This window comes from Ictalurus punctatus, chromosome 12, assembly GCF_001660625.3.
Source record: "Ictalurus punctatus breed USDA103 chromosome 12, Coco_2.0, whole genome shotgun sequence".
Classification (NCBI taxonomy): Eukaryota; Metazoa; Chordata; class Actinopteri; order Siluriformes; family Ictaluridae; genus Ictalurus; species Ictalurus punctatus.
In genome coordinates, this window is record NC_030427.2 from 17,568,462 (window position 1) to 17,581,403 (window position 12,942).

The window sequence follows — 12,942 nt, forward strand, 5'->3', positions numbered from 1 at the left end:
CAGAATGTGAAAACACCCTTATGGAGAAGTACAAAGATTTTTGACCTACTATTAAGTTACTAAACATGATCGATTACATATGCTCATAGTTTAGACTGATAACATCGTATTCTTCACTTACTGAATAACCACAACAACAAAGACAGGCCTGCATTTATAAAGTAACAACAAAACGAGGAATGAGGGAGAAAAATAAATAAATAAAAATACACAAACTTTACATGGGTTAAACGATTGTCACTCGCTCGATTCTGGAGCTAAACCCCAGCCCACCCTGCTCTATGTGCTAAATTAAAACATGAATCCACAATCTTCACAGTTATTGTAACTACAATCTGAATGCATGACTGCGAACATTACCTATCGAAGATGGCTCCCACTCCTGCGCTATGTGCACTGTTTCTGTGGACGTGGAGTCCAGTGGCCAGCAGAATACCATCCTTCACAGCGATGGAGCGATGAGAGAATGAGGCAATCAGCAGCTCATTCCAGCCTTATATCAGAGAGAAGAGGAGGGGAAACAGTTGTGAACAGTTTATAAAAACAACTTTTTAAGTTAATACTAGTGCACTGAAGCATGTTTGCGTATCTGCGTAATGACAGACTGATGTGCAGCCCTCCAGAATCATAATCATGGTTATCACTGATGTTCTTCATCAACCAGACTTTCCACTGAACGCTGACGGGCTGAGCAGGAAAGCAGCAACCCATAAAGTCGAAGAGCAAGCAAATGTACTTTGTGTGTGTTTCAGGTTTCATTTATTTAGCTTTGCCTAAGAACGTAATAATTGTAAACTAATTTTGGGTTTGGGTGACCAGTACATTAAACTGGTTCATGTCAGCCATTTTGGATTTTTACTTCGAATGAGGTCAAAGGTTGGTCTCAGAAGAAAGGAGATTGGTCGAGACCAACCAGTCATATCCGTGGGAACACACGGTCTAAACCCCACCTTCAAAGACTCAATTTTGGTGAATTTTAGTATTTGAAATTAAATATGTTCATAACGTAAAACGTGAATTGAAAAGTTACGTCCAAATTCACGTCCTTCCTGTAGACTGTTATACATTCATTAGATTATACAGGATTTTATTTTTTAAATCAGCACTACTTGTTTATAAAATTAAAATCCTACGGTTTATAAAAAAAAAAAAAAAAAAAAAGACTTCAGTCTTTTCACCAGATACTTCCATGTCATTACGCTACGAAGGTGTAGTATGTGTACACGAGCGTGGTTCTGGCTGATCTTCCCACCTCTGGTTACTACAGCTAATGTTTTTGCAGTTGTTTATTACTTGTAAAAGCACTCACTGTCTAGTTACAATGTCAAACCAATCACAGGCACAGAGATACCGTGAGAAGACCACAAGCATTTACCGGCACGTAGAAGGATGACCTGGTCATCAAGAGCCAGTTCTGAGAAGTGTGGGATTCTCTTGGCCCACTCCACCAGCGTGAAGAGCTGTTTATCAGCTGCCTGGCAGATGTTCGTGACAGGATCGTTTTCCTGGATGTGAGAGGGCAAGAGAGAAACAGGGAAGGGTAGGAGACATTTAGATGGTATGAACACCAGAGTTGAGGACTTCCACATAAACACCTGAACCTACTATTTGTCAGGTTAGAAAGGTGTTCGTGGAGTGTCGGGAGAGTTACTCACAGAGCTGGTGCCTGAACTTCCATCAGATTGCAGCTCTATCTTCTGTTCCACAGCCATCTCCGCTTCCAGGATCTTCTCCACTGGCATTTCTTCATTCACTGCACTGGTGGACTCCACTTCTCCGTCTCGCTCTTTGTTCCTCTGACGCTCCTCCTGAACAGCTGCAACACCCACACACACACACACAACCAAATCTTGGTATCAATACCCATCTAGTACACTGAATTCAATACCAAAACCAATGCCATTTTAAGACCTGGCCAAATGAAAAGGAAAGCAACGTTGACACCAGAAGGAACCCAAAATAAATTCTAAATTTGTGCGGCGGTAAATTTCGTAATTTTTGACGATCATTTTAAAAGTTCCCCAAAAGTGAAAAAGCTTCAGGTTGGTTCCATTCAGGAAGTGATCTTCAGTTCCCAGCATTAACCGCAAAGAATTTTTATTTTGTTTGAACAAAGTGAGAGCAGAAAGTTTATTGTATCCAAAAATATTTTTGCAAATATCATAATACAGATTAAAAGCATCACTCTTCTTACCTTCTCTCTTCATGCCCATGGCTAGACATTTCTGGTAGCGGCAGTACTGGCAGCGATTCCTCTGGCGCTTGTCCACCATACAGTCCTTGTTATCTCTGCATGTGTAGCTCAGGTCTTTTCTGACCGTGCGCTTAAAGAAGCCTTTACATCCCTCACAACTGTAGACACCATAGTGCTTACCTAAAAAAATAATAATAATAAAAAATTGTCAGAGGAGACAATAAACATCAGCAATGATGAAGGAAAATAAAACCAGAATTTATTTAAGTGTGATTACATATATTGTACTAATGTAAAGACATACAACAGAGGAAACGTGAATGGATTCAGGGCCTGTTTGTGAGCAGAGGAAACTTTATATTAATCTTCACCAGGTCCACAGACATTTCTCACCGGAGAAATAACAGGAAAGGTAATCCACAAAGACACCAATAAATATATTTCCCCCTAGCTGGAATGTCATTTCTCTAAGCAGATAGTTTTGATGTGATTCTGACATAGGGATTGGAAAAAGGTTAATAAATAAAACACCACATTTAGTGCCACTGTGATCTGCAGAAGGATTTTTAAAGCAAGGCATGATGTTCCTTGAAGGTTATGTCATATTTTCAAGTGAAAAACTTCTCGATTAAAATAAAACAGAAGAATATACTTGTGCTTACTATTTTTTGTTGTTCTCTGTAAAAGTAGTTAATTGCAGTTAATTTTATTTTTATTTTTATTTTTAAGTGCAACAACTGGGCAAAGCAAAAGATATAAATTAATATAAATATAAATTAAATCAACTTGGCATTTTAGTGTATTTAACTTCACCTTTTTCATTACATTACTTAATTTTTTTTTTTAAGCCATCCAGTTTGGATACGTTTATTTATTTATATATCTTCAGATTCTCTGGGCTTACAGTGTAAGGGTACAGGGTTTAAACAAACGATCTGAACAATTTGTGATAACATATCGATACCTACTGCCTGTTAATCACAATCACTGCAACTTTAGTGCAAAAAGATTCCACTGAGGAACAACTGTCTTGTAAGTGATTAATACAGACCGAGCAATCACAATAAAACCTGAAATTTGAGCATAAATAAATAAATAAATAAATAAACAAATAAATAAATAAATGTTAGTTATGATTTCAGGTCACATTCAACCTCATGCTGCTCAGAAGAGAAAGAAGAAACGAGCAGACGATTTGGATCAGGATCTAGCCCAAACAAACTGGACACATTTCATCTTTTTCTCGTGAAAAACATGGTCTTACACACACACACACACACACACACACACACACACACACACACACACACACACACACACACACACACACTTCCAATGTACAGACATCATACACACCATACTCCCCTCCCCCTCCTCCAATCTTTTCAATATTTCTTTTAATACAAATGGTTCTGATCCTCATACACACACACACACTGTCTGCACTTACACTGTCTGTTTGCATACATTTATTAGATATAATTGTGATCATCTGCGATTATACAGGGTCTTGGAAGAAACCGAGACCTAACCCGAGCTCAATTTAGTGTAAAAACCAAAAGATGACCCTGGCAACCCGGTCATTAACTCTCCTGTGAGCTGCGCTGCACAGTTCTCACAGTTTATTGTGAATCAGCCGGCGTTTAACTAGCTAGCTAGCTGGCATTCACTGAAATAAGTCACGTTAATTGCAACTAATTTCTAAAAGAAATGTCGGGCCGGATGAGGATGAGTAACTATACTAAACGAAAACACAACATGATCTGTGCTGTTAAAAGTGATAAAGGGTAATGATGGTGGAATGAGGTCAACCAACCAGTTCATTACTATTAATAACATTTCCATAAGTACCTTCATGACTTATGACTCATTTTCAAAATTCGCTAAGAATTTTTAAAATGAGATGCTAGTAAATTGAGGGAAGTTGCGCATGTTACCTAATAAAGCCAGGAATTCTCTTTTCCTGAAGTAGCTACACCTCCTTTACTTCAGTCATCTCAGCTTATAGCTGATCAAATACGATTAAGCAAACTAAGGGACGTGTTCAGTTGACATCTGGGACAGTCAAATACATAATTGTGATTAGATTGTGACATTGTGGCCGTTTATGAAAATGGTTACAGCACAAAACACAGACAGTGAATAACATTTTTACGCTGTAACTGCACTATAATGAGATAGATAGATAGATAGATAGATAGATAGAAAGAAAGATACACACACATACATACACACACACACATTATAATGAGTTGCTCTTTATGTGTGTTACAGTATTTTAATTATCCAGAAATAAGCATAGAGACGGGGAAAATATTTCATAATGTTATTTAAACACCACTCCTATACTGAACTGCATCATACTAATTAAATTTACCAGAGGAGCGATCGCCACAAATCGCACAAAGCCGTTTCTGCGAGAGTGTAGGTCCAGGGGAGTGGCTTAAAAGTGGCTTCAGGCCAAACGGCGGCTTTACATCATCGGAACTGCTGACGGCGTGTAGGCCGGACATGGACACCGTGGAGTTGATCTGGAGACGGAAAAAAAAATACAACTTAGTGAGATATATTATATATATATATATATATATATATATATATATATATATATATATATATATATATATATATATATATATATATATATATATATATATATGACTTGAAATAGTACGAGTTATTAATACAGATAGAAAACTGAGAAATGATGTTAAATATGCGTCAATAGGGTTGGCGAGATGGCTTTTTATTCTCTTCTCTGTCAAGCAAATTTGTTTAATAATAATTGACAATACAGTTCCCTCTGAAACTAATGGAACGTGTGAATACTTTGTCAGCAGTGGGCAGGATCAACCTCAAATATCATCGTTTTTCCAGAATCAGTCCTGATTGGCTGCCTGCCTATGTGACGAACCGTTAGCGAAGTTACCTGTTCTCCTCATCCACGGACACTCTTCATGCAAATCTTTTTTTGTTGTTGTTGGTGTTTTTCGATTGATACCCTTGCAACATACTACATTATGCAAGAATGCAAAGGCTAGCTAGTAAACTTGTAGAACACTTCCTGTGTATTAACAACTGGTAACGACACCCTGTATTTACATATGTTACCTAATGTAGAATGTTGCAAGTGTATCAATCAAACACGATCAACAAATAAAAAATAATTAATGACCTCAAATGAAGATTGTCCATTGAGTGTCTGCACGCGAGAGCGTCAATAATGCCCTCGGATTTTTGGCACGGATTTTCCGCCATAAGAATGTATGTGCAATGCCTCTGATTTTCCCCTCTTTTCTCAGCTCAGGAAGCAAGAAAACACCAGTCAGTCACATGTTCCAATATTTCTGATCACTTGAAAAATGGGTGGATTCAAACAAATGGTGCCGTGTGCCAAGCTGTTAAACACAACTCATAGCCATATTTTAATCTCAAACCAAGCTGTCTGTATTGCAAAAACAATAAAACTGGAATAGCTGTTCCAATACTTTCACAGGAGACTGGATCTGTAAGCAGTGCGTTAGATGCTGCACCGTGGCAGTCTGCTTTAAAACAGGCTTAAGAGGAGCTCCAAATTGAATGAAGGCTTTATAAAAAAATTAAAATAAAAAATAAAAAAAAAAACCTGTAAATTAGTTTAGTTTTAATTATTATACAATATTCAATAAATCAAGTCTGCCTGCACAGAACTATAATAAGCAGCACAGGCTATGTGGGAGAGACAGCGTAGGCCTTCAGTGAGAATGTGAGCAGTCACGCCAATGAAATTAGATCATGGCAGCGTTTGGAGATCTCTGTAGGGTCGGTCCCCCGACTCATTAATAATTTTTTGGCCATTCTTAAAGAAAACGCTTCTAACTTTAAAGCTTACATTGCAATGAAACGTGATGTAACTGGTGGATTCCTGCACAACTATAATACAACACATGGATTTTTGATTGTACAGAAGCTTACCTGGGGACTGCTAATAGGGCCGTAACCCACTGATGGCGTCCCAGGGAGGCATGGGGAACCTAGAGAAGAGCTGATGACAGAAAAGGGTGATCCCATGCTGCTAATCGGACTGCTGACTGCCGAAGTAACGGGTGGCAGTGAGGTCATAGCAGCTGCTGAGGGAACCAGAGCAGGCGATTGTTTCCCTGAAGGTGGTGACGACACAGAAGAGCTGTCTGGACTTCGAGAATCTGAAAAAGAAATGACTTTTTTCTTCTATCTTGTCAAATTAAAATAATGAGTTCGAAAGCCTATATGGGGGGGACAAATCAAAACTGGTAGCACACTGGGAAATTTACATCCCCAAATGTTCTCACCTAGACCCATACCCCATGCTGGGTGTTACTGTTGTGGAACAGCACAGTCTGGAGTGGGTTATTCCTCTTACACAAAAGCAACCTGGCAACAATTACAATGTTTAATTTATTAATGATGTGTAACATCTGCAGGACAAATTAGTTCCTGTTGATCACTTACGCCACTTTTCCACAGCAGGAACTAGGGACTTCTGGAGGTACTCTGTGTGTTTCCACCAAAGGTACCAGGGTCTAAATTAAGTTCCAGGTAAAATATTTAGCCCTCACAAAGTCCCTACTTGGGAGGTGTGATTTGCCTTGCTGAATATGCTGATTGGTTGAGTGTACGCAGCATTTTTTTCCCCCCAAGCACCATTTTTAAAAGTCTGTTGCGATGCGTACAGTAAAAGTTGTTTATTGCAATTTGAAACAACACAATGGGGTTTCTTAAAATATACGACAGCTGGACCGACGACGAGCTTCAGGCCTTAATAAGTATTTATGCTGAAGACGAAATATAGCGTTAACCAGAAACGGCGACTAGTGATGAAAAAGTATACTTAGAACTATGAAGTCGGTTAAGCGAGCTGGCCGTTGTTCACACAGGAAAACAGTGCAGAGAGAAGCTTGTGCACACGCGCGTTCGTCTCGGTCATCTCAGCAATAGCTGATCAAATCCGTTTGTTTACTTTAAGTGGAGCTTTACGAGCATTCTGAATCCGCTTTATTACCATTGCTCGGCTCTTCTCCAGCGTTTTCTCAATTATCTCTTTAGCAAAGCAATACATCTCAATCTACAGCAGCACAGCTTGAAGCTCCTCCATACTTGTTGCTGTGCAGTGTCGTTAAGAAAATGTGATCAGACTGTCCATTTTTCAAACACGAACCTTTACCTTTAAAAAAAAATTCATTCCATGACTGGGAATAGAACCCAAGCCATGGCAGTGAGCACACCGAATCCTAACCACTAGCCAAACAAACATTTTACATTATTACATCATTTTGAAAAATCCACTTACTTTGTCTCAATAATCAGTTTGATTGTAGCATACTTTGAGGCTTCATATCCTTACCAAGGGCTTGTCGTGCACAGTCATATGACACTGGACTAATATGCCTAATCTTCACAGTACTTTAGACCACGATGGAAACGCAGACAACAAAGCTCTGGAGGAACCCTTGAAATGGTCCCATGAAAAAAGTTCCTGGGATTAATTGTCCCGTGTAATTCCGGTGGAAATGAGGCTTTAGGTTATAACTAGGGATGCACCGAATGTTCGGCAACCGAAATTATTCGGCTGAAAATAGCAAAAAAAAAAAACATTTCCGGTGTTCGGCCGAATAAATTTGATCGAACAATGACGTGTTTGATGACGCGTCCAAATAGCCTAGCATCCAGAGTGAGACGCGCAAATGTCACGACCTTGATGAGGGGGCGAGCGCATGCACGAGCTACATGCTCTTCGGATATTGACGGAAGTTTACTATGGACACGTACGTTTGTTTTGTTTCTGTTCCGGAGTATTCTGTTACGTCGCGAGACATAAGGGAGTAGAGTACGGAAGCAGGTAAAGACGTATTTATTTAAAAACAGGCAGACAAATCCAAATCATAATACAAAAAACGTAGTCAAGACAGGCAAAGGGTTATCGGGTTATCGACAAACAGATATAAACGGAGCAAAGCAGGATTCAGAGTCGCGGTCACAGAAAACAGGGTCAAAACACAAAAGAAGAAATATGAACTAGTACTATGGACTGGGAGTGGAAAAACCAGCGGGGACTAAATGAACGACTCTATAGTTTAAACTAACTAAATCCATCAAGGATCATAACATTAACATCTAACTATACTATATCTACTATAATACTCCGCGAGGTGTACAGGAATGCGAGCGGTATATATCCCCAATATAATCAGCTGTGTAGAACCGAATGGAACCATTTTCTGCACTCTTGTCAATGCACTTTTTAATGCACTTTTTAGTTGTAGGCTAAAGACTGTTACATTCTTTCAGCAGTCACTTATAGGCCTAACATAGGCTATTCAAGTGGGGCTCAAAGATGACCACATAAAAATATTTTTATTTAAAGTTATATTGTGCCTTGTTGGTAGCCTATGCCTGCTGGAATGAAAAAAAATGTTCAGTATTAAATATTTTGAAATTGTAGTTTTTGTAATTGATTATTTTCTATGAAGAGACAAGACAAAATAGTAAAAAGCACATTGACTAATTTATGCAATGGAAAAAAAAAGGCAAAATAAATGGAAAAAACACAAAAAAAAACGTGTTTGGTATTCGGCCAAGTTTTTCATTATATTCAGTTTCGGCTTCGGCCAAGAATTTCCATTTTGGTGCATCCCTAGTTATAACCATGAGAAATAGTCACCATCTCATTTTCTCCCTCGAAGGTAACGAGATGACCCAAAAAAATAAAAAAAATAAAAAAAAATAAAACACTTCTCAGCAGCTTGTCACTTGTCACGTTACCAAGAAACCACAAAGTGTAACCTCCTCAGTCAGTGATTATGTTTTTCTCTGTTAAACAGCAGCACTTTCGAGTCCCTTTGTACTAACGGCTGCGATAGAAACAATAACACATCGAGATCTTCTGATCAATCAGATTCAAGAACTCAACAATGCTGTAGCATAAAATGTAATAATGTACATGAAACTACTATCCAGAGAAGCGCATTAATACAGACTCAGGGAAACGGTCCTGGGTTTATCCTCATAATAACGCTTCTAACACAGCTCGTTGTATTTGTGTCCTTAACAAAAAAACAAAAGTCAGCAAGTTACTGGCTAACGTTTCAGCTACGATGTCTTCACATCTCAGGTAAAAGTAAATTCAGGTCCAGTTAGTATCTCGATCCGTTTAACCACAAAACAAAAGAGGGGTTTTCTTGTTTTTTCTGACGAGACATTGTCTTTGCTGCCACAATTCAATAAACTGCACATCAGCACTACTGTATTTGTAGCCGTCCCGTGGGTTTCGGTCATCTATTGGTGGTTTTTAGACCAATGTCGTAGCAGCACTTACATGTTTTATGATTTTTTTTTTTTTATGAAAAATTTCTGACAGAGACAGAACTTCATCACAAGGACGTCACGTTGTATGTTCTAAGGCCACTGATCTCAACTCCCAATCTTGACCGCGATTATGCTTTATGATGTGCGATTGCGTCTGTGACAGTAAAATAACCCCACATATCGCACATCGTAAAGCCGGGTTACCTCGCCTATTTGTTCTACTGTCAGACTAGGACAGCGTTTCAGGGCCACTGCCAGGCCTAACCCTGCGATTTCTCCTTCAATAACAGAAACAATCACGTCAGAATATCATGCCTTTTGCTCAAAACATTACGAGTTGTTTTTGTTTTTACTTGAAATATTATGAAATTATAATCAAAATATTGCAACTGTTTTCTCATAATGTTATGACTTCATTATCGCATCGATGTGTGTCGCACCATCATGCAGTTCAAGCACAGCTACAAACCAGATGAAAAGGTGATGTACCAAATGTCAATAAGGAGTGAGGTTTTGAGGGGCTCCCCCCATTTTTTTTTATACAAATATCCCAGACATGAATCCTGCTTGTCCACGGCCAGCTCTCCTGACCTATAACCATCAAGCAACGAGGTGACAAAATCTAACGAAATGTTATGAAATTGGATTTCTTCTTAAAGCAATCTCTGTAAATATCATTGTAAATATTTGGAATTATTATTTCCCTAGTATTGCCTGAAACTAACATATATCTAAGGAACCGAAGGCCAAGGAATTTCTTCTTTAGGTTGCACTCTAAATATTTCAAGGCTTCACTATGACACTTTTCAGGGGGTAAACGAACAACGCACAAAACACAGTTGTAGTTTAATTTTTGACACACACACACAGACAGACAGAGAGAGAGAGAGATTGACTGACTGTATGCTCCTGCATTGTGAAATATCCTTTATAGTCTATAGTTAGCACATCCACCTCTTGAAATATATATTTGTGCCGGGTTTTTTTCCCCCTAGTTAATTAATTTAAAAAAAAAAAAAAAAAAAAGTCCATAGATGAATTCTGAGAAAGCAAAATGCACTCACCTCTGTTGTCGCCCATGGCCAAGGCTCTTATCGCACAAACACCCAGGAGTTTGAATCCCGGATGAGGGTTCAACTCTACACCGAGGACTGAGGCCCTACGCCGCTGCTACTTCTATCACCGACCAAAGCACGGCTATTTATCTACAGTTCACACACAAGTCAACAAAACCGATTAATAAGTCCTGAAACACATTCCTAATTTTATATCTGGACGCTCCAATAACAAACTCTAATTATCCAGCAGTGGAGACTTGACCCGAGACCATTTTAAATGCTAGCTCGCTAATCAGCTAGCTTGAACAGCTACAATACAATTACACTAAGCCAAACCATTGCATTAGGTCTAAAAGAAACTGTTTAGAAATAATAGAAATATAAAAGATTTAAGTCGAATGCAAGTAGCTTACGTGTTAGAGGACATGAAGGGAAATCTTTTCATGGCGCCAGCGAGCTAATGGAAATCTGTAGCTCTGCAATATAAAGCTATAAACATGGATCAGACAGCATTAATGCCGTTCAAGATGAAAGCAGAAGCGCGTGCAGCCTGCAAATATATCATCTGTTAAACTCTCTCTCTCTCTCTCTCTCTCTCTCTCTGTCTCTCTGTCTGTCTCTGTCTCTCTCTCTCTCTCTCTCTCTCTCTCTCTCTCTCTCAGCTTGTACACTCTTGTCTGACACACTCTTTCAGCTGCACTCCTTCCTTTCCAAACAGGAAACGAATCATTTTTACATTAGAAATGCTCGGTAAGGGTTCAGTAATCAATCAGTCTCAGGCGTCAACTCAACCCCAAGTCTAATCTCATTGACCACTAATACTACTGAAATTCACTTCACATCAACATTAGAATACAATCTGTAAAACGCCTTTTCATTTTCAATACACTCACCTGACCAGCCTGCCTTTACTATTCACACTCTCACTCTCTCTCACACACATACACACATACACACACACATACACACAATTTCCGAGATTTCTCCCATGTAAACATAAAACATGTAAACATGCTCCCATGCTTCCAGGTGTCACTGATCCCTACATCCTGCAGTTAGTGTGTATATTCGGATTTCTGACGTCACTGGTTGTCCAAAAAAAGCTTAACACGTGTCATTAAGTTATTTACATCCAGAAGAATCTGCAACAATTTATTTCCCCCGGTAATCCTGACACTACGCTGATTTCTCTGTGGGAGAGTTAAGGGACCGTGTACAAATTACTTTAGGTTTCACTGTACGTTAAATCCTTCCAAGTCCCAATGAAATCAAAACTGAATTTTTGTGGCTTTTGGTATGAGTATTTTCACCTTAAGGTTGTCTATAAGCTAGTGAGCTCCAAAACATCTACAATATTCGCATTTAGAAGATTAAAAATGTACAGTCTCTCTGTAACGCCGGTACAGATCGACAATTTTGATGACATCATTCTGCATTTCAGCTTCTTATCAGATTTTCTGTCCAGTCAAATGCTCTCTATAATCTGAAGTGTCCCGCCCACAACATTTTAACGGCTTAGCCAGGCTGTGAGGTAAGCTAAACACTATTAGCTATTGTAAAAGGGGGAGGAGCCACTCGATATGTTCAACCCTGGCTTCCTGTTTCAGTGGAAATTACGTCAACAAATCGAATAATGCTATAAGGTAATACATCCATCCATTCATCCATTTTCTGTAGCGCTTATCCTACACAGGGTCGTGGGGAGCCTGGAGCCCATCCCAGGATACTTGTGGCACAAGACGGGGACACCCTGGACAGGGTGCCAACTCATCACAGGGCACAATCACACACACTCACACTACATGCAATTTAAATTTAGAGATGCCAATCCACCTATAGCGCATGTCTTTGGACTGGGGGAAGAAACCAGAGTACCCAGAGGAAACCCCCCAAAGCACGGGGAGAACATGTAAACTCTTGCAACCAGGGCGGAAGTGGGATTTGAACCCCCAACCCCGGAGGTGCGAGGCAAATGTGCTAATTATATATTTACTGTGATATGGCACTTATTTTTATTATTATGTTTTGGGGTTTTTTTTACAAAACAACTTTTATTGAAAAGATGGTAATTTTGTTTCGTTTGGATCTACTGCAACATAATTGTATTACTAGTGTGGTTTAATCTATGGATTAAATTGCTCTTGCAAAAAAATTTAGACAAACAAGGAAGAAATAACATGACGGACTGCGTAGTTATATCTAAAATAACACACACAGGTAAGGGGTGTGATGCAGCATGATGTGAAGCATGTTATTTTCATATGACAGGACGGTCTGGAGTGTGTTATTCTGCTTATCCCACAGCAATTTATCAATGTTTAATTAATGATCGAAGGCAGGTTGCAGATTTGAACCATTTAGAATTAG

General features: G+C 39.1%; 1 protein-coding gene across 6 annotated transcripts in view; it reads right to left on the reverse strand.

Annotated features, from left to right (window-relative positions):
• The window catches only part of rxrba (retinoid x receptor, beta a), a 30,052-nt gene extending 18,303 nt beyond the window's left edge, over positions 1-11,749 (reverse strand). The window contains exons 1-9 of one of the 6 annotated variants that reach the window (XM_053684100.1): positions 11,469-11,748; positions 10,989-11,064; positions 10,582-10,722; positions 6,149-6,378; positions 4,572-4,725; positions 2,193-2,374; positions 1,656-1,823; positions 1,376-1,505; positions 361-493 (exon numbers count right to left, since the gene is read on the reverse strand). In XM_053684100.1, the coding sequence (XP_053540075.1) occupies positions 361-493; positions 1,376-1,505; positions 1,656-1,823; positions 2,193-2,374; positions 4,572-4,725; positions 6,149-6,378; positions 10,582-10,597 (1,013 nt within the window). In that variant the 5' untranslated portion in view covers positions 10,598-10,722; positions 10,989-11,064; positions 11,469-11,748. The other 5 variants (XM_053684102.1, XM_017481250.3, XM_017481248.3 and 2 more) reach the window with 5 other exon arrangements.
• Positions 11,750-12,942: the final 1,193 nt, after the last annotated feature.